The sequence below is a fragment of the Rhinatrema bivittatum genome, chromosome 9 (assembly GCF_901001135.1).
Source record: "Rhinatrema bivittatum chromosome 9, aRhiBiv1.1, whole genome shotgun sequence".
Lineage (NCBI taxonomy): Eukaryota > Metazoa > Chordata > Amphibia > Gymnophiona > Rhinatrematidae > Rhinatrema > Rhinatrema bivittatum.
In genome coordinates, this window is record NC_042623.1 from 133339141 (window position 1) to 133362588 (window position 23448).

At 43.2% G+C, this 23448-nt stretch overlaps 1 protein-coding gene across 2 annotated transcripts in view; it reads left to right on the plus strand.

The window, feature by feature from the left end:
- Window positions 1-23448, plus strand: part of STAG1 (stromal antigen 1) — an 815655-nt gene that overhangs the window by 573146 nt on the left and 219061 nt on the right. For both annotated transcript variants that reach the window (XM_029617274.1, XM_029617273.1), the window contains one exon: window positions 6244-6331. In XM_029617274.1, the coding sequence (XP_029473134.1) occupies window positions 6244-6331 (88 nt within the window). The remainder of the gene's footprint in view (window positions 1-6243; window positions 6332-23448) is intronic.

Sequence of the window (23448 nt, forward strand, 5' to 3'; positions counted from 1 at the left end):
GATTCATATCAGACCGGTTTACATGGAACTTGGGGATTAACTAGTTAACCAAACAAGAACGCCGAAGCAAAGTTACATATAACAAGGAGAATGAACTTGGGGGCTATAGTAGCCAGGAAGTAGAAAGACAGAAAAAAACTAGAGGTAAAATACATATGAAGGGTACTGGGATTAGTGCGAGCGTCCAATAATATGCATTACCTCTGATTTTCTGTTGGTGGGGCCGAGGGAGTCCAATTCTTATACCCACTTATTGCAAAAGTTCCAGACCATCGCCAGAAACATTGGTATACTTCTGGCACATGAGAAAACAAAAGGCCCATCTATCATAAATGATGTCCAGACTGCCAGATGACAAATTACAGAACCTGAGAATAATTCTATATCTAGCCTTGCAGGCCAAGAAACTCACACTTCACAGCTTACAATCCATGGTTGGTACTTTGAATTTTGCTTGCAGAGGGTTCCAATGGGGAGGATTTTTCTGAGAAGGCTAGCCACAGCAACAATTGGCATCAGTAAACCATATCACTTTATCAGGATATTGAGGTCCATGATGGACTACATAGTGATATGGGTAACCTTTCTTGATGAATTCATCAGCATATCTAGCAGGAGCCCCTAGTATCCAGCTGGGACCTGGACCTATACTCTGCTTTAGGGACTGGGGATTTGGGGTCTATTGTCAGGGTCCATGGTGCGCCGTACCTGATTTGTAACCTTCGTGGAATCGGGGATAACTCGCAATATTACATTCCTTGAATTATTTCCCATCCTAGTCCCCCTGATTGTGTGGTGTAGCCGGTTGCGGAATAAGCAGATAGTTTTTTGGTGCAATCAGGCTAGAATGCATGTCTTAAACATTTTGTTAGGTGCCCTAGAATCGAGTTAAGAAAGGTGATGCTTACTAGCCTATGTATCAATACAACAGTGAGAGTGCGCTGCATCCCTGGAGTTCATAATGGTGTGGCAGATTTCATCTCTCGTGATATTTAGAAATATTTGTTGGTCGCACACTCCAATGATTGTGTAGCTCACAATGTAACATCCATAGCTCAAACAAAAAAATATCATTACATTACAGTCATTAAAGGTATAAAATATAAAACAGTATTATCCCATTGCCAGCACTCCTGGCTTTCACACTTCCTAGTGTGGTCGTTATTTCAACTACATTGAAATCCGTACAAGCCCTTCTGCATCTTGTCTTTTATGGATACTATTTATTTCTGCATGTCTTCCTTGAAGGCTTTTTAAATAACCAAGTTCTTAGTTCTTTCTTAAAAACCTTTACTACTTCTGTCAGTTACAACTGCTGTGGCAGATTGTTCCATAAAATCGGGTCAGCAACCGATATAGCCCTCCCACGGACTTCTCTCAGTTATGCTTGTTGATCATGGGGACCAATAATAAGCCTTGATTAGATCTTAGGCAACGTTTGGGTGTATAAACATGCAAATGTGTGTCCAACCGCCTCAAATCAACCTTATGAATAATCTTATACACAATCTATTTTTATTATGCATGTATATTTTGTATACCACTGCAATCTATGGAGCACGATGGTATAGAAATGTTTTAAAATAAAAAATAAATCATATGTAGTATCATTAAGACTTTATAATGAATTTGGGCCTCAAGAGGAAGCCAGTGTAAATTGTGTAATACAAGGGTATGGGTCATAATTACCTATTCCAGATAGTACCCTCGCTGCAGAGTTTTGGAGTAATTATAAAGATCTAATGTTTTTTGCAGGCACTCTCAAAAGTAAGGAATTGCAGAAATCTATTCCTGAAAAAACAAGTGTTTGTAGGACTAACTGAAAATCATTAGGTTCTAAAAATGGTTTGTCATCTTAAAACTGTTTATAGTAACCAGATTTCACTAGTTTCTGTACATGTGCCTACATGTTTAACTTTTCATTGTGGAATTCACCCAAATCATGGCCAGCTTGGTCAATTGGAATTACCTGCCCCTCAAACTCAAACTTCGGCAAATAGAATTAAGTGAACATCTAATTAAGTACATAATCTTCGTTTTAGATACGTTCGAGGAAAGTCTATTATGATGCCTCTATTTTTTAATTGCCTGCAAATATATCTCTAATTCCTCCAAAGTGGAGGGCCAAGAATTCTTAACTGGAAAAAAAAAACACACCTGTAAATCATCAGCAAAAATTTTAAACTTAGACCCAAACCATTTGACAGTTTACATAGGGGGGATAATTACACATTAATAATGTGGCTGAAAGTGACAATCCCGAAGTACTTCCTTTTTTTATATCCAATTGGAATTCCCATTATCAGCGGTTTCCATATATTGTCTATCAATAAGGAAGGATTTAAACCAGGTATACATCTTATCTTTGATACCCATCTCTGCTAAATGTGTCAACAATATCCGATGATTGTATCGAAGACTGCCAAAATATCTTTAAAAAAAAAGAAAACTAGTATTTATGACTGATAATAATCAAAGCCTCTAAAAATTTTGTCTGTTATAGAAAGCAGTGGGGTCTCTGTACTATGTTTTTTTTCTGAAACCATGTTGATTTGGGTTTAAAAGTGCATTCTCTTCTAAATACTGAGAGCTGTTTGTGAATTGCTTTTTCAAATATTTTAGCCAAAAATGACAATGAGGAAATGGGTCCATAATGGTTCCAAATTAGGCACTTTCAGAATGGGTTTAACTATGGCCCTTTTTAATTGAGCTGGGAGGTTTGCTTTTGTTAACGACAGGTTTACTATGTTAATCATATATGGCATTATATCCTACTGGATAACTTTCAGTGGTCTATCTGGATGTTGTTTAGGAGCCAGCATGACTGATTTAATTTCCTAATTATATTTTGAATTTCAGTTTGAGATAAAATATTGAAAACCTCCCATTGAGATGTTAACGTTATATTTGGAATCAGTAATTTTTCACTTATCTGAGGGAATTTGCCACGTAGTTTCTCTATTGTTGTTAGTAACATAATGGCAGACTGTTTCCATCTGGATAAACTCTTAACTGACACTTATCTCCAGGAGCTGTCAAAATTTTTATTGTTAAAAGGGATTTTATGTCAAACCTTGTGTCAAGAATTTTCCTAGAATAATAATTTTTGGCACTTCAATCAACTGTTTGTATCTTGAGAGTTGAGTTTTATTTTACAAACAGACACCCGCAGCGAAGAAACAGGAACTCTAGTCCTGGACCACATATGGAGGATTTAGTTCTGGGAGAATTCTGCACTATTGTGGAGCGCAGAATTTGCGCAGAATTCTCCCCCCCCCCCCCCCCCCCCATGCAGAAAATAGCAGAGGAGATCCCTGCATGCTATGAACGGAGCTTGTGTGCCGCAGGACACGCTCCATTCGCGGTGAAGATGAAGGCCCTGGTGCGTCATTTGCGGCGAAGATAGAAGGCCTCCGTGTGCCACGAACGGAGTGTGCTCCACTCGCGGCAAAGATGGAAGGCCCCCGTGTGCTGCGAACGGAGTGTGCTTCGCTCGCGGCAAAGATGGAAGGCCCCGTTGAGAGAGAATGTGTGTGTGTGAGAGAGAGCATGGGAGATAAAAGAGTGGAGGGGAAATGCTTGAGTGTGGGTTTCAGAGAGAGGGAGCCTATATGAGGGGAGGGGGTGTAGGGGAGGGGAGAGAGAGCATGGGAGGTAAGAGAGAGGAGGGGATGCTTGAGTGTGTGTTTCAGAGAGAGGGAGCCTATATGAGGAGATTGTGAAGGAGTGTGTTTGTGTGTGAGAGATTGGGAGCTCGTGTGTATGTGAGGGTGTTAGCCTGTGTGAAGGGATTGTGTATGTGTGAGACACAGCTTGTGTGAACAGGTGCATGAGAGAGACATAGGTAGCCCATGTGAGGATGTATGTGTGAGAGAGAAAGGGAGCTTGTATGGGTGTGTATGCAAGAAACAGGGCCCTGTATGAGGGGATGTGTGTGTGTGCGAGAGAATGAGGGAGCCTGTATGAGGATGTGTGTATGTGTGTGAGAGAGGGAGGGACAGGGAGCCTGTGCGAGGGGCAGTACTGAGAATGGGGTCAAACTCTGGGAATAGAGTGGAAGGGGTTGATCCTAGAGGTGGAGGGGAGAGATACTGGCAGGTGGAGGAGTTGGGGCCTGAGAGGGCAAAGTGGCCAGGGGAGTAGAGAGAGCGAGTGGAAGGGACACTCTTACAGTGAATTTCTAGGGAAATTCTGCTCAGAATATTTAAAATTCTGCATCTTTAATAATTTTTTTTCTGTATTAATTTAAAATGTAATTAAAGACTGTCATGTAAATTGTGTTATTTTGACCAATATAAAGTTTGCAGAATTTTAAGTTTTTGTGCGCAGAATTTTAAATTATTTTGCACAGAATTTATTTATTTATTTATTCTTTTTTTATTTTTATATACCGATCTTCTTGCATGGGATACAAATCAAACCAGTTTACAGTGAAACAACCTCGCATGAAAGCGTTACATAGAACATGAAACATTGAATAAACTTTGAATAAAACGTTAGGAATATAGAACATTAGGTAACGTTACAATAAATTAGAATTATATTAAATATAATATAGTATTAGACAATGGATAGCATTGAGCAGTTGGGGCTAGATCGGGCCAAATATAAGCAGATGCAGAAAGAATGAAATACATGGTATTTGCTAAGTGAGGTGCAGTAACATGGAGATATGTGAACTTGATCAAGAAAAGGTTGATGAGAGTCTTGCTTAAAAATCCTAAGAACTGGATATACTGCTTGCTGGATGCATTAAGAGCTATAATTGCTGGATGATATAAAAAGTTATGGTGATTTAGTTTGGATTGGCTTGTTCGGTGGTTCTGGAGTAAAGATTGGGCTCCGACCACTAGAGATTTCTTGCATGCATCTATAGCCCAGGCTACCTGGGCTGCCTATTGTAAGGGCTACAAGCAAATGCATGTATTCTTGACTCAGCACAGCTGGGCCCGTCCCAGATGAGTTATTTTTCAAGTACGTTGCCTTGGCAAAAGACACCAGCATGTCCAGAGCTCAGTGGTCAAACAGCCGAATTTGCCTTCTTCACAAAGACATGAGGTTTGGAGCAATCCCACTAAGTGCTTCCTAGTAAAGAAGATAGGTTGGGTCTAAAAATAACTTGAGGTGCCCCCATAACATGAGTTACTGGTGAACTTGTGGCATCTGTTATCATCTAGGTATAGTTATTTCTAGCGTTAAAAGCATTCGATAGTGTGCATTACGCTATTGCACGGTGCGTTTATGCCCCTCATTTTCATTAATCCTGCTTAAACCCCTTCCCAATCCCCCGTCCCTTTGAATAAATTTGCCTAATTTGCATTTGTGCTGCTTGTTGCAATAAATATATGGGCATTAAGGCGTTATCATGGCCGTTAACGCCATAAAGCACTTTCATAAATGACCCTGTAAGTTTGTACCTGAGGCAATGGGAAGGTAAAATGATTTGCCCAAGGTCACAAGGAGCGGTAGTGAGATTTGAGCCCTGGCTTTCCAGATTCTCAGCCCATTGCTGTAACCACTGGGAGTTATTAAATGTATGGGATCTAGCTTTTATTTTTTAATGTGTGTATTTTCTGTGCCTTTCCCATTCTTTGGTGCCTTGGCATTGTATATTGCTAGAGGCACCTATGCATGCTTTATTGTTTTGCATTACACAGGATTCGCACAGTCTACTTTTTCCTGTCTACTATTCGATTGGGCTATATGTTTGTTTCTACCAAACCAATAGATCATATTAATAAACACATAGGGATAGATTTAAAAAATTTGCGCGATTGCGTACTTTTGTTCGCGCACCAGGCGCTGTCACCCGACCCTGGGGCTGGTCCGGAGGCCTCAACCATGCCCCTGGGCCGGCGCCACACCCCCGGGCCCGCCCCCGAAACGCCGCGTCATTTCGGGAACGCCCCGACACGCCCCCTCCCCGCCCCTTTTACAAAGCCCCAGGACTTACGCGCGTCCCGGGGCTCTGCGCGCGCCGGCGGCCTATGCAAAATAGGCGCGCAGGGCATTTAAAATCCGCCCCACAACTTTTACTTGCAGATTTTCTTTGATTGGAGACTTTGTTATATATATTTCTGTATTTTTCAGTGCAGTTATGATGTGTATATATAGTCACAAGATGCATATAAAGGTACAAGATGAGTATAAAAACTTGTGAGATCCACATCTTTATAGCAAACTAGTGTTTTCTAACATTTGTTTCTCAGTTTGATAATATTTTTTTCTTCCTCTTATTTATAGTGCGCATGATCTCACAAAATGGGATCTATTTGGTAACTGCTACAGATTGCTGAGGACAGGCATTGAGCACGGAGCCATGCCAGAACAGGTATAAATATTGTAGATGTATATACATACTGCATGATAACGTGAAACCAGATGCTGTCTACTTTGTGGATATTAAAAATTTGATTACATTTTACACAAGAAATGTTAACATTTCAAAGTTGCAAGTGGTTCAATAAATTGTAGTGCCTGAATGTAATCTGCTTTGAAGTGCTGAAAGGTGGAATATAAATCAAATAAATGAAATTCTCCAGTAAAGATATGTAATGTGGTGCTAACACAGGAAATGTGTACTGGAGCTCCATAGCAAGTTTGCATTATTTTTGTTTCCTCCTGGCTTAAATTCTTTGATGTGGTGCTTTTTTCAATCATCCAAGAAAGTCAGCCCATTCTGAGACCCTGCAAAAATTGGAAAAATTTGACAGGAAGTCAGATAACTCCATCTGAAATGAGTCATAGCTGCTTTTCCCGTCGATAGCAGGCTGAATTAGCCCTGCTGTCATGGAAACTGTCTGTTAGGCTCAGGAGGCGGAGCTTCTAAAGATGATGTCAGAGCTGTGCTCTGAGGCTGCGCGTGGGTTCCCGTGCTGGAATAACGACTCTCCTCAGTCTGTTTTTCCACGCGCGGGATCGCACGCGGAGCTTCGGACCTCCTCAGCGACTTCACCAGATTACAGAGAACAGATTACAAAAACGTCATAAATAGCAGAAAGAGGTAAAAAGGACGGACCCCGACCATCGGGCTTTAAACCTTGCCGCTGCGGTAAGGTTATGTCCATCACAGACACCCATACCTGCTGTTATCGATGTTTGGGGCCCAACCACGATATAAAAAATTGCCCCTCATGCGGACGGATGTCCCCAAGGGCTCAAAGAATTCGGGCAGAGAGAATGGAAACTTTAAAAAAGCTCCAAGAAAGTTCCTCTCAATTATCGGATACTAGATCCTCTCCGGGCCCTAGTATACCTAACCCCCCACAGAAACGCCGTGGGGGTTCGACGGAACGGGATGCTCTCCAAAGAATAAAACCCCGAAGACGTGAGGAGCGTAGACATCGCGATCGTCCGCCCTCCAGACATAGAGATAGAGCGGGACAAACACTATCCCCCTCTCACGTACCTGAACGGGAAGAGTCAACGCCGGCATCGACGCCAACGCACGAAGCAGCGCACGGCGCGACGCCGCAATCGAAGCAGTGACCGAAGCGGGCACACGAGGAGACGACTCGATCGGCGCCGACCCCGCGATCGACACACGGCGCGGCACATATACATTCGACGCATGGCGCAACCCATCCACAAAAACACGGAGCGACGCACGACACGACGCATTCGCCGCACGACGCGACGCATGCGCCAAAAGATGCGCCGCAACCTACAATACAACATGCTGCAACACAAAAAAGCGCCATAACTTCTCATAAAAGACCTCGCAATCCAGGTAAACACACCGAGATACGAAGCGCCACACAGCAATCGAGGCCTCCACGGTCCGAAATCCGGACACAAACAACCATACGCACGTCAGCGTTGGAACATCATGCAACCCCAGTGCAAAAAATGACGCTGAACGCCCCACCTTCCTCACAATTTATTTATTTATTTATTTAAAAACTTTTTTATACCGGCATTTGTAGGACACATCATGTCGGTTTACAAAAAACTGAGAAGGAAAGGAAAAGGAAATTACAAAGAACAGGGGAGGGGATAACTGGGTGAGTACACAAGTAAAAGAGAGGATATTTAACAAGCAGCGATACAACTATTTGTATCACAAGGGCCGCAACCGACAATTATACGTTCTGCGCCTCGCTCACACTCCTTGCAACTCTCGGCCTCAGAAGAAGACCTATCAGAGATACTGTCCACACGTTCTTCATCTACTTCATCAGACCGAGTTTATTCGGACTTATCTCAGACATCCGTTCGACACTCAGAACATGGCTCACTACAAGAGCCTTTAACTAAAAAACGAAGACTGCCTATAGAAACACGCAGCTCCCATTTGATCGTACCTCAACCTGATTCAGAAATCCTTAAAGCGCAGGTGCAGACACCAACGGGCAGAACTCACGCTAAATCAAAAATGCCTCCACAAACAAAGAACGCTTTCAAGACGTTGTCTATAGCGTTAGCAGGCTTTTATGAAGCTATGCAAACTTCATACCACATGCCCGCTTCACCGACACCTTCGATTAGTGCTGCATCAGAATCACATAGCCCTCGACATGCGAGAGACATAGCAACACCACCACCTACCGTTCCCGCTCCCACTGTGCCATCTCCTACAGTGACGACCAAAGTACCACCATTGGATGCTATAGGTGATCCACAATATACACCTCTGAGTGTCCATCATTCTCACTTTACCAACCCTTCACCTGATTCCTCCACCGGCTATCCCTCTGAACCGGAAGAAGGACCACAGGAACCGTATTCCCCACCGGAGGACTTAACTTATCCCAAATTCCTGGAAAAATGGGGAAAGCCTTAAACATTCCTATTCAAAAGGTGCCTGATCCACGAGCGGATACGTTGGATCTATTAAAAATCTTTGATATTCCAACTGAACCAACTGCTCTTCCACCGCATGCAGTTCTAGACGCATTACTAGAAAAATCATGGGACACTCCTTTTACTTTACCACCAGTATCAAGGAAAATTGATTTGAAATACAAAATGCAAAAATCTCAATATTATTCGACCCCACAACTTCCACATGCATCACTGGTAGTGGAATCAGCAATGGGAAAGGCCAGGAAGAATAAACTCCATTCTACATCTCCACCAGTAAAAGATTTACGAACGCTGGACGACTTCGCTAAGCGAGCTTATCAAGGTTCCATGCTGGAAGCTCGCATTAGTCATCACCAATTCTATTTAGCCCAATACTTGTATGATTGCGTACAACGTCTCAAAACTGAACAAAATTTCACAGACATTACGCCACTACAGGAAATGGAGGAAGCCATTCGACAGCTCCTCCGCACAGTATATGAAGGGTTTAATACAGCCTCACGACTTTCAGCTAGTTCAGTGGCAGCACGTAGGCTGGCATGGCTCAGAGCCAGTTCAATTAGAGAAGACGTACACAACAAACTAGCAAATCTCCCCTGCCGAGGAGATAACCTCTTCGGAGAAAAACTGCAAGAGACGGTGGCTTAGCTTAAGGAACAATCTGTGGCAGTACAGTCACTTACCGCCCCGCAGGGTTATACCACGGGAAGGAGGTTTTATCCCCAATATCGTAGACAAACCTTTCAACGCAGACCATTTAGACCGTATGCATCTTACAGGGCGCCACCATACCAACCGCCAAACCGCCAGTCCAACAACCAGAACCAGCCTCGTCGTGGTCGACCTCGGCCACCAAGACAACAACAACAATCAACAACACCAAAGACAACGCAGTCTTTTTAGTGATACCTCGGCCGCCACCACTACAGATAATTGCAGGAGGGATTTCCTCCCATTCTCATCAGTGGGCATCTATCACAACAGATCAATGGGTCTTGCAAATTGTAACCCAGGGATACAAAATCCCCTTTCACATTCTTCCTCCCCTACCACATCCACCCACCATGGAACACCGATCAAATACAATACAGATAGAGAAGGAGTTAACCACATTGCTCCAACAACAGGCAATTCAACCCCTCTCAGGGGCTTCATGGAATACAGGATTTTACTCCCCATACTTCCTCATTCCAAAGAAATCCGGAGACTTACGACCAATCCTGGATCTCCGAGAACTCAACAAATTTATAGTCAAAGAAAAGTTCAAGATGATATCTCTGAAATCAGTCTTGCCTCTAATCCAACACAACGCCTGGATGTGCAGCATAGACCTCAAGGATGCCTACACTCATATTCCAATGCACCCCTCTTCATGGCAGTACCTGTCTTTTCAAGCCAACAGCAACCACTTTCAATACAAGGTGCTACCCTTCGGACTCTCGACAGCACCCAGAGTATTTACCAAATGCATGGCAGTGGTGGTGGCACACCTCCGGCAACGGAAAATCATAATATTCCCTTATCTAGACGATTGGTTGTTGGTGGCATCAGATCCGACCACCTTACATCAGAACCTTTCAGACACGATTCTTTGTCTCCACAGTCTAGGACTTCAAGTCAATCATCAGAAGTCCCATTTCCAGCCAACTCAGATAATCCAATTCATTGGAGCAATACTGGACACTACCAAGAACAGAGTGTTTCTTCCCCAAGACAGAAGAATCACGATGAGGAAAATATTTCGCAACTTACAGGCTGTCCACAGACCTTCAGCCCGACAGGTCCTTGTCGCCCTGGGGCACATGGCGGCTTCCATACATTCAGTCTGCAACACTCGTCTCCACATGCGTATGCTTCAATGGCACTTACGCCGACAATGGAAGCAACACTCACAACCGCTGTCATGGAAAATCACCCTGACCACATCTATGATCAATCAACTCAGCTGGTGGCTCAAACGCAGTACCTTAACAATCAGAGCACCATTTACCCTACTTCCACACAATGCAGTCCTCACCATGGACGCTTCCCGAAAGGGTTGGGGGGCTCACTTGGACCATCTGCAGACTCAAGGCCTATGGTCTCCGGTGGAACAAACCTTTCAAATCAATCTTCTGGAACTCAGAGCGATACGTTATGCTCTTCGTACATTCCTACCCTACCTAAAAGGACACAGGGTGATGGTTTACACGGACAATCAGGTAGCAATGTTTTACATCAACAAACAAGGTGGGACTGGATCCTGGCCCCTATGCAACGAGGCACTACGGACTTGGGACTGGGCGTGTCAACACTCCATTCACCTGCAGGCCACCTACATTCCAGGAATAGCCAACACTCAAGCAGACAAACTAAGCCAAGTCTTTCATCCACACAAATGGTCGCTACACCAGGAGGTAGCAGACTCAATTTTCGAGAGATGGGGATATCCCTCGATCGACCTGTTTGCGACCGAACACAATCGAAAAGTGAACAGATTCTGCTCGGTATGGCCCAGTCGCCTCCGTCAAACACAGGATGCGTTTCTCCTCCAATGGACAGAACCACTACTGTATGCATTTCCTCCAATTCCTCTGATCACACGTACACTACAAAAGTGTATGCTGGATGCAACACAAATGATCCTTATAGCACCGGCGTGGCCTCGTCAACATTGGTACACGCATCTGCTCCAAATGTCCATCGAACCACCACTCAGACTTCCATCACGAGTGGACCTGCTATCACAAGATCAAAGAGCCTTACTTCATCCACATCACGACTCACTACATCTCACGGTGTGGAGACTGAACGGATCTTACTATCAGAACAAGGAATTTCCCTGACAGTACAAAAGATAATTCTGGCAGCACGTAAAACATCTACGCGCCGCAATTACCAATTCAAATGGCAACGATATGCACTCTGGTGCACTACAGAATGCCTCGACCCACTGTCTTGCCCCCCATCACGCCTTCTGGATTACCTACACACACTTTATCAGTCAGGGCTGGCTACCACTTCAGTACGAGTTCACCTCAGTGCCATAGCTGCAAGACATAGACCGTACAATGGTCAATCCATCTCACTACACCCAATGATATCCAGGTTTCTGAAAGGTCTCAACCACTTACGCCCACCGGTTACGAAACTTCCAGTGCAGTGGAACTTGAACGTTGTTCTGGAACAGCTCATGAAATCACCATTCGAGCCACTGCATACAGCCCACCCGAAATACCTTACATGGAAGGTTGTCTTCTTAGTGGCCATCACGTCGGCACGTAGAGTCAGCGAACTAGAGGCTCTAGTGCACTACTCACCATATCTCCCAATTCTACCAACACAAGGTGGTACTTCGACCACACCCCTCCTTTCTACCAAAAGTGGTGACACCCTTTCACCTTAATCAATCAATAGACCTACCAACTTTCTATCCAGAGCCCCATGCTTCTGAACATGAAAAACTTCTCCACACATTGGACTGTAAACGTGCGCTAGCACTATACACATTGAAAACACAGTCACCGACTCGTCCATCGCAACTATTTCTTTCCTTTAATCCAAACGCTCCAGGTCGACCAGTGGCTAAACGAACCATTGCCAGCTGGATAGCCCAATGTATTCAATTCTGTCATACGAAACAAGATATCAACTTGCCTACTCGACCTAAAGCTCATCAAACACGAGCTATTGCAACATCTTTGGCCTGTCTTTCACAAGTTCCTCTCCTGGACATTTGCAAAGCAGCCACATGGGCATCTCTTCATACTTTTGCTGCCCATTACTGCCTAGACCAACAAGCGACTGAAGACGCTAAACTGGGACGATCAGTCCTACAGATGTCTGGACACAAAACAACAAAGTCGACAGACATATAGTTAGATCACGCTTACTGGACACAATTATACATATGGCGTGATAGGGAGCTTTGAACTCCCATGACAGCAGGGCTAATTCAGCCTGCTATCGACGGGAAAAAGCAAGTTTGCTTACCGTAAACGGTGTTTCCATAGATAGGATGAATTAGCCATGCTGACCCACCCGCCTCCCTGTCAGTCGACTACTTTACACGATACCGCTTGCTATATCACAGACTGAGGAGAGTCGTTATTCCAGCGCGGGAACCCACGCGCAGCCTCAGAGCACAGCTCTGACATCATCTTTAGAAGCTCCGCCTCCCGAGCCTAACTGACAGTTCCCATGACAGCATGGCTAATTCATCCTGCTATCTATGGAAACACCGTTTACGGTAAGCAAACTTGCTTATCTCTGCTGCCCCCTCTAGAGGGGGGAAGTCCTGGAGAACAATTTAAAGCTGATGGTGTAGAGGTTATCAAGGTATGCCAGAAAACATATGGAGATACATCAGTCCTGAGGCTTTTATCCTTAATTGAACACAATTTAAAAAAGCGTTGGAAAGGCTGATTCGGAAACATTTAGCACTCTGGAGAACAACCTAAAAAAACTTGAGTAGTGATCAAAAAATGTTAAGACTATTAGAGTATGATGTGTTAAAAATAGATGGTTTGAAAGCAGGTTGAGAAGGTGCAATATTTGAGTTGTGGGTGCCCCTGAGTGTTCGTTTATAGAATTATTTGTGGCATCTAGGCTTAAGTCTGTTTCGGGGTCACACTGTACCTAATTCACAAACAAGCCAGTGAATATCGGCGCACGGAAAAAGGGTGCTCATGATTGAGCGCCTGCTCTCCTAACGTGCGCCGAATGACCTCTCCAGGGCATCCGATGCAATATGCAAATGGACTGCTATGGTAAAAAGGAGGCACCAAGGGAAATTGTGTGCCCCTAGCGCCTCCTCAGCAGCGGGTGCCCAGGAGAGGTGGCTGTCAGCAGGTTAGGAAAAGGGATGCTCAATTTTATGAGCATCCCTTTTCCTAACCTGTACACAGCCACAGGTTAGGAAAATGGACACTTGTTAATTGAGCATCCCTTTTAGTAACATGACTGTCAGCAAACCTTTTTTTTTTTTATGTTCTGCTTTTTCTGTTCCTCTGATTTAATATCGCCACAATATTACATCGGAAGATGTAAGAAAAGCAGTATTTTCTGCATGTCTGTTAACTTTTTGGGCTCCTCAAAACAACGCCTGCTCAGGGCAGATATTAAATTTTTTAGGGTAAAAATGTGTGCATTGGGCACACATTTTTTTTGCATCGGGGACATAGCAAATAGCCGTATTAACATGAATTTACATGTGATAAGCGCTATTAGCTGCGTGCTCTATTGGACGCACGTTATGGAAACACCCCCATTTTGAATCGGAAATTATGGGCACATGTCCGATCGCGTGTTAAGCCTGTAATTGTGCAAAGGCAACATAGTTTTCCTGCTTTTGTTTCCCCAGCAGCAGCCACCCTGAAGATTTTACTCACAGGAATCCTAAATTGTAAAAAAAAAAAAGAGTGGAGCTGACCAGAAGAAAGTTATTGCTTTACAACTTAGTAATGGTAGCTCTCTTCTCCAATTTCTCAGTGGAAATATTAAAAAGAAGCTTCAATTTGATTAATGTAAGAAAGCAGTTAAATAATTTGCAGAGTGGAATATGAAGGATTGCAATTTTTCACAAACACTGAGAAAGTAAATTGGGCTGAAAATGTGCTGTTTGCTATCCTTATTCATCTTTGGTATATTGACTCATAACATGTGCCTATGGGTTTGAATTGCTAAAAACTTTAAGGGAATTTATCTGTGTTTGTTTTCTAAACTTTTATGTATCACTTGTGTATCCAGTGGTTTGCAGGTTTTAGGGCTCCAATGAGATTTTCATTTGGAGAAGAGCAGAGATGATTGAGGGAGGAATATTTATTTATTTTTTTGTCTACCAGATACATGGATTATGCTCCCTTACCAGCAGATGGAGACAGAACAAATAGATAGCTGACACTACTCTATATAGGAACTAATGCAGCCTGCAGCACTCTAGTATTTCTCTGTCTCCAACAGATGGTAGACCTGAAAGCCCAGGTCTAGGTGAAATTGCTCCTGAAGGAATAGGCTGCTGGTCTCCATCTAGTAAGTAAGGCCAAGCACAGGGATTGATAACCAGAGGAGTCACTCACTTTACTCCATGAAGTTAGCAAGTAGCACATTTAAAACATCGGAGAAAATTCTTTTTCAGTCAATGCACAATTAAGCTCTGGAATTTGTTGCCAGAGGATGTGGTTAGTGCAGTTAGTATAGCTGAGTTTAAAAAAGGTTTGGATAAGTTCTTGGAGGAGAAGTCCATTAAATGCTATTAATCAAGTTGACTTAGGGAGTAGCTACTGCTATTCTCACAGGACAAGCAGGATGGTAGTCCTCACATATGGGTGACGTCAGTGGATGGAGCCCTGTTACGGAAAACTTTTCTGTCAAAGTTTCTATAAAGCTTTGACTGACACTGGCACATTGAGCATGCTCAGCCTACAATTATCCCTGTGACCACAGGTGTCTCCCCTCAGTCTCATCTTATAGTAAAAAGCGCAAGCGAAACTAAAATAATAAAACGTATGTAGACCCAACTCTGCGGGGTGGCGGGTGGGTTTCGTGAGGACTAACATCCTGCTGATCTGTGAGAACATCTGTTACAGGTAAGCAACTCTGCTTTCTCACAAGAAAAGTAGGATGGTAGTCCTCACATATGGGTGAGTACCGAGCTTAGGATGCCCGAGAGTGCACCAAATGCACCCAAAGATGTGCAAAAGGTGCAACGAAGGGTGGAATTTGGTAAGGAGGGCATCCTGAAACCCTTAACGGGTTGGTGGAAGGATGTTGGGTGGTTAAACTGAAAAGAAGATGAGTCGACGGACTGGCCAAACATGGAAGCATGCCGCCTAGTCTTACCTAAGCAATAATGGGCTGCGAAGGTATGGAGAGAGCTCCAGGTTGCAGCCTTACAAATATATACAAGCAGCACCGGCCGAAGGTGAGCTATTGAGGCTGGTACGGTCCTAACAGAGTGTGGTTACACAAGGTGTTGTAGTGAAATGCCTGCTTGTTGGTAGGAAAAAGAGTACAGACAGTCAATTAGGAGGAAAAGGTCTGTTTGCCCACTGGAACTCGCAGCTTGGCTTGATGGACTCTTGGACTGACCCAGTATGGCAATTTCTTATCTTCTTATGTCAAGAAAACCAATAGGGAAAAAGCACAAATTTTGGATATTCACATTAAAACAATTTTTTATTGATAAAGTCTAAAATACATGAGCAGTTTCATCAAGTTTTTGTATCCCTTAATACATGACTATACAATAGAGATGTGCGAAGTCCGAACCTATCGTTTTTCCCGCTGTTCGGGCTTTTTTTTTTCGGGAAACCCGAAATTTTCGATTAATGCGCGCTAGCTCCCATTATCGCGCGCTAACATTTAAACGTTAGCGCACACTAATAGGGAGTTAGCGCGTGCTAACCCAAAAAAATTCCTAATTCGTCCAAAATGAACACACATCCCTACTATACAATGGAGTTCTACAACTATAAATGGTTACAAATATAATGGCACAGGAAAGGCGGAGTAAATAGCACACACATTATAGGGCAAATGCAACATAGTTAAAGTGTGGCAAATATAAATCACTGGTCAATACGTCTTAACATGAAAAGTCTTTATTGTAGATACAGTCACATCAGTGGTACACATAAATCAAGGAAGTTGTGGTTAGTAGTGTAGGAACAAGGACCCCGGCGTGGCGTGTTTCGCATCAGGGCTGCGTCAGAGGGACCAAACACTGTGCAAATCTTACATATGGGAACCTTTCAGTGCAAACAAACTTTAGAGATGACTGTATATGATAAACAATACTGTAAATATGTAAAATGGAACCAAAATAAAGGTGTACACCGGCTTATAAATAGAGACGCTGAGCGAGCTCTTCCATTTAGGAAGGTGATTATAGTGGCAAAGACAAGCAATTGTTGCTGCGGGTCAGCAAAGGAAACCCGACGGCGGCATAAAAGGAGTTATCAAATCTTATAGGGCACAGAGCGGGCTCTTACATATGAGAACAGTGATTTATAATGGCGGGGTCAAGCGCTGTATGCCGCGGGTCGGCTGGGGAAAGCCGACCGCAGCATGGTAAGTTATCAAGTCTTTAGACAGCGAGATTCCTTAGAACAACAAACAAATCTGTTAGGTGGAGGAAAATGCTGACACCCCCCCCCCCCCCCCCCCAATTTTCAGAAGAAACTGTATCTTTATCAGTTTGAAAGGGCTTTGTGCAATTGAATGGCAACATCGCTGTTCTGCACATTTTTTCTCTCAGAAATTAACGCCTGCCCAGAGCAGGCGTTAATTTCTGAACATTCCCAAAAGTTGTACAGAAAAGCAGAAAATACTGCTTTTCTATACATCCTCTGACTTAATATTGTAGTGATATTAAGTTGGAGTAACAAAATTAAAAAAAAAAATTTTTTTTAAGTGCCAGCACTCAGGATCGGGAAACGGACGCTCAGTTAACCAGCTTCCATTTCCCGAACCCGTGGCTGTGCGCCGATTAAGAAAACGGACGCTGATAAATTCAGCATCCGTTTTCTAAACCGGTGGACAGCCCAGCACTCCCGGGCTCCCGCTGTCAAGGAGGCACTAGGGGCGCACAAGCGACCCTAGCGCATCCTTGACAACATGATCCCTAATTTAAATATTACATGGCATCCCCAGGAGAGGTGCTTGGGGGTGCATTAGGAAAGCAGGCACTGAACACTCAGTGCCCACTTTCATCGCTTTTTTTTTTTTTTGCATCGGCCCCTGTATTAATAATAGATTTTAGGTGTTTCTTCCGTGTTCTGTAGCAATTTAAAGCTAGCACAGATTACCTTGGGTATATTGTCTTACCTGATAAAACAGCTATCTAAGGAGGACACAGACTGGAAAGCCCAATCACAGTAGAAGAAAATATTTGTTCTCTTCTAGGGTCTGGAAAATCACCAGGTTTGGATGGACAGCCATTTGAGATCTACAATTTACCAAAGGACTTTTTAGCTAACAAATCCTGATATTTGATGACTGAAAGACCTGTTGCATTTTCTGTTGTGCCTCAGTACCCCTCTTTCCCTCCTTTTTCCAATGTAAACAATGTCACATTTCTACATATTTGATGGATAAAGCTTGATGACAGATGACAAACAAAATATGTAGATAACTTTGCTTTTGATCATTGGACAGTCCCTGATCCAATGCTTAACCTTGGAAAAAGGGAAAGGTAATCTGCAATGTGGTTCTTACCATATAATTTTTTGTAGTATAGATCCTTAAATTCCAGCAAAGGGTTCTTGCTGACAGATTGGCAATGGTGTTGCACACTTTAGTATATCTGAGTAAATCAGGTTTTCTTCTGAAAAGGAGTTACCTGTATTAAAATAATCTGTAAACTTTGTAATATGCTGGAGGTGGTGGATAATGTCTCATGCTCATTTTGGATAGTAGCATTTGATGTCTAAAAGACTTAATCTTGATTCAGTTGGAGATTTTGTAAGAGGTTTTGTTACTCTTTTTTGACACAAAGTTCATTAAGTGGAAAAGATTGCTATATAATAAACCATTTACCAGAGTCAAAACAAATGGTCTAAATTCCAAGACATTCCCCTTATAAGGGGGCACTAGACAAAGAGTTCCCATGCTCCCTTGTATTTTCATTGACTTTAGAGCCTTAGACTAATATAAGATATGAGAAAATATTACTGTTCCCTTCCATGGGAGAGACAGTATAAAATGTCCTTGTATACAGATGATGATCTGGTTTATGTTTAAAAAAACCAAACATTTTATTGCCAATTTCACGATTGATATATATTCTACAGACCTACAGTCAGTTTTCTTGCTTGGACATAAATGTCTGCTGTTTTCTGTAGAGAGCTGTTACATTTGGTGGCTCACCAGTCGTCACCACAAGTCGCCACAGTTACTCTTGATGCCAGCACAGCCGGGATGCCACTGACAGCAAGGCCTCACCTTTGAGGCAAGGAACACTGAGATGTCTGCTCCTCCTATCCTCCTTAGATGCGCTTGCACATATGCCAATCTCCCATTTATTTGAAGGACCTGCAGTGACCTATATAAGGGCTCCTCAGGTCTTCCCACTTCACCTCAGCAGCAGGTCCTCCTATGTTTTGGCAGAGCATGTTGTCCGCGCTCCTGTATCCTGCATCCAACCTTGCCTTGTCTCTCCAGCCTTCCCTGACTTTGCTCCAAGCCATTCTGGGCCTGGCCCAGTGACTCCAGGAGCAACAGGGAGTTCTGGATCAAGTCAATGGACTCTTAGAGAGACTTGCAGTCCATATGGATACCCTGACACATGCACAGACTTCTTCAATGGCTCTGCCCCTGCTGAGGCCTGTCTCTTCATCTAGGCCAGTTCCTCAGTTCCCATCACCCCTACAAGCTGCCACACTTACCCCCGATGTAAGCAGCAGTGTGCCACAGCCGGGACGCTGCTGACAGCAAGGCCTCACCCTTGCAGCATGGAACACTGCCATGTCTGCTCCTCTTCCTGTCCTGTTTAGATGCGCATGCCGATCTCCCGTAATTTGTAGGCCCATGGCATTCACTGATGAACTCAGCAGCCTCAGCCTTATATAAGGGCTCCTTGGGCCTTCCCACTTAGCCTCAGCAACAGGTCCTCCTACCTTTTGGTAATGTGTTGCCAGCGTTCCTGTATCCTACATCCAGCCTGTTCTGTCTTGTACAGCCTTGCCTCGTCACTCTAGCCTGCCCTGCCTTGCCTAGCCTTGACTCATCTCTCCAGCCTATCTGCCCTCCTGTGCAGTCCCTTCTGTCTCTTCCTTGTTTGCTCTTCGGACTGACACTGAATTTGACGCCTGAACACTGACTACTTTTGTTTGCTGCCTGCCACTGACCCCTTACCTGAACTCTGACCATTCTTGTTGCTGCATGCCGCTGACCCCGTGCCTGGACATTGACCATCCTTGTTGCTGCATGCCGCTGACCCCGTGCCTGGACATTGACCATCCTTGCTGCCACCTACCTCTGACCTTTGCCTGGCCTTGGACCTCCATCTTCACAATCCTCTAAGAGACCATCGCTTAAGTCCTGCTGGGCCCCGAAACCCAAAGTCTCAACCTGCAGGGAAAGGAGCTGGTCAGATCAAGCCCTAGACTGGTCTCTTGCCAGCAAGCTTTCGTCAGCTGTCAGTGAGGGTCTACAGGGTTTGCCCCTTCGCATTACTCCTTTGCAAAGAACATAAGACTTGCCATATTGGGTTAGACCAAAGGTTCATTAAGCCCAATATCCTGTTTACAACAGTGGCCAAGCTAGGTCACAAGTACCTGGTGGGATCCCAAAGGGTAGATAGATTCCAAATAGCTTATCCCTAGAATAAGCAGTGGATTTCTGCAACTCTGCCTTAATGGTTAATGAATTTCTCCAGGAACTTGCCAAACCTTTTTTTAAACACAACTACATACAAAGGCATTATGATATTCTGTTTTATTCTCCATTTCTTTCCTAATAATCCCTAGCATTCTGTTTGCTTTTTTGCCTGCTGCTGCACACTGAGCAGAAGATTTCAACTTATTTTCAACGATGGCACCTAGATCCTTTTCCTGAGTAGTAACTACTAATGTGGAACCTTGCATTATGTAGCTGTAATTTGGGTTACTCTTCCCTAAGTGCACTTGTCCGCATTAAATTTCATTTGCCATTTGCATGCCCAGTCTCCCAGTTTTGCAATCTCCTCTTGCAATTTTTACAATCCTCTTGTGATTTAACAACTTTGAATAATTGTGTCATCTGCAAATTTCATCACCTCTCTTCCCGTTTCCAGGTCATTTATAAATATATTCAAAAGCAGTGGTCCCAGAACAGATCCCTAGGGCACTCCACTATTCACCTTTTTCCATTGGGAAATTTACCATTTAGCCCTATTCTCTGTTTTCTCTCTTTTAACCAGTTGGCAATCCACAGTATGATACTGCCCCCTATCCCATGACTTTTTAATTTCCTAAGAAGTCTGTCATGAGAGACTTTGTCAGATGCTTTCTGGAAATCCATATACATTATATTGACTGGCTCACCTTTATCCACATGTTTATTTACGCCCTCAAAAAAGTAGCAAATTTCTGAGGCAAGACTTCCCTTGGCTAAATCCATGTTGGCTTTGTTCCATTAAACTATGCTTTTCTATATGTTCAGCATTTTGTTCTTTATGATAGTTTCTACCATTTTGCCTGGCACAGACTTCAGACTCACTGTTCTGTAATTTCCTGGATCACCCCTTGATCCATTTTTAAAAATTGGCGTTACGTTGGGAACCCTCCAGTCTTCAATATCATAGAAAATATTAATGATAGTTTACAGATTTCCAATAGCAGGTCTGAAATTTCATTTCTCAGTTCTCTCAGCACTCTGGGATGTATACCATCTGGTCTAGTTAATATACTACTCTTTAGTTTGTCAGTTTGCCCTAGCACATCTTCCAGGTTTAGTGAGATTTGTTTCAGTTCCTCTGAATCATCAACTTTGATTATCATTTCTGGCATCTTCCTCCGTGAATACCAAAGCAAAGAATTCATCTAGTCTGTCTACTATGGCTTTGTCATCCATAAGTGCCCCTTTTACCCCCTTGATCATCTAATGGCCCAAATGACTCCCTTGCAGGCTTTTTACCTCAAATGTACCTGAAAAAGTTATGAGTTTTTGCTTCCATGGCAAGTTTCTTTTCAAATTATCTTTGCCTTCCTTTCTTTTTTTTTTATTTTATATTTATGCAATTTACAATAATTTCAAGAACAAAATCTTGTACAGAAAAAGAGAATACCATTCAATCAATACAGATACTGTATTTATACACAACATCATTGAACAATAACCCAAAGAAAATCATTTATAGTATCTCTTCTTTTGAGATCCACAACATAGGGGGGGTGGATCTTTACCAACCTAAAGGAAAAATAGTACAAGACTATATAAAGATATATCCAGATAATAACAGTGACACTATTACTTATGAGGGACTAGGAGCCTCTACACGAGGTGCTTCGGCTGTTACAGGAATATTTCCCACTAAGAATTGAGTTAACTGGGGTGGATCAAAGAAAACATAAGTATTTTGTAAATATTTGACCACGCATTTGCATGGAAATTTAAGGAAATATCTCGCCCCAATTAGTAAAACCTGAGGTCTCAAAAGTAGGAATGCTTTCCTCCTCTTCTGTGTCTCACTGGAAAGATCAGGGAAGGCTCTAGCTAAAAGTCCAAGAAATCTTTCATTCCTATATTTTATACTCAATCTTAATAACCTTTCCCTATCTATCTCTGAGGCAAAAATCACTATCAGAGTTGCAGGAATAGCCATTTCTGTATCAGATGTTTCCAAAATTGCAGTTATATTAAGAGGATGATCATTCATAGGTGCCAAAGTCTCCAACTCTGCTCCTTGATTTACTGCTTCTGCTCTAGACTTCAATAAATAAAATATCTTCATGATTGATGAAATTTGATCTTCTGAAATTTTTAATATTTCAAACATATATTTATTAAAAACTTCCCTCGGAGATCTCATTGGTAATTGAGGAAAGTTTATATATCTTAAATTTCGATTTTTTGCATAATTCTCTAGATTTTCTATCTTTGAACAATAGTCTTATTATCCTTCATCATTGATTGCATTTGCTGAATCATTTTTATCTCAGTCCGAATAGTAGCAGTCTGTTGTTCCAAATCCACGTTTGACTTCTCAAACACTTCCAATTTCTTTTCATGCCTTCTTACTTGTTCCGTTACTGGTGTTAACTGTTGTAATATATTAGTTCTCATCTCATTTATGGCTTCCCACAGTGTTTCAAAGGAAAAAATAAGCGGTCTTACCATTGATGGTATTTCTATCGTGGAGAAAGAAACAGCAACTACTGAAGCTTCTCCTTCTGAAGCTCCTCTTTCATCACTGCCTTGCCCCAGCACTTCAAAGGGGCTAGTTGCTGCCGTCGGCACTGCTCCAGACCTCGCAGAGAAAATATCCTGCACACTTTGGTCGCAGGTTTCTTCCCCTGGATATAGTGCGTCACTCCCGGCAGCTGGATTAAGTGGTGGAGTCCTCTCTGCGGGACTCAAAGGTGATATTGAGCCTGGCAAAGAGGGGAGCTCACATTCCCTTCCCCCACTCTGCAACGGCTGGTCTCCCGCTACTCTGGCGCTGCGTGTGACATGGGTGTCCATCGGGCCGGTCGGAGCACTCGCCAAAGGCTCTGCGGGGTAAGGAGTCCTCGGCTTGCACTTCCTTCCCATAATCAAAGTAAAATTTTTTGCAGGAAAATGTTACTTTTCAGTTAAACGAGGACGCTCACTCACAACTTCTCATCCGGTGGCCATCTTGGATCCGCCCTGTCCTTTGCTTTCCTTTCAGTGTTTTACATCTAACTTGCCAGTGCTTATGCTGTTTGCTGTTTTCTTCATTTGGATCCCTTTTCCATTTTTTGAAAGATGTTCTTTTAGCTATTATATCCCCTCTCTCACCTCATCTTTCAACCATGCTGGTAGTCGTTTAGCCTTCTTTCCACCTTTTCTAATGAAACATAGAAACATAGAAATGATGGCAGAAGAAGACCAAATGGCCCATCAAGTCTGCCCAGCAAGCTACGCACTTTATCCATTTTTTTTCCCTTTTTCTCTCTCCCACCTGTTACTATTGGCTTCCAGTACCCTCCAGCCCTAATTCCC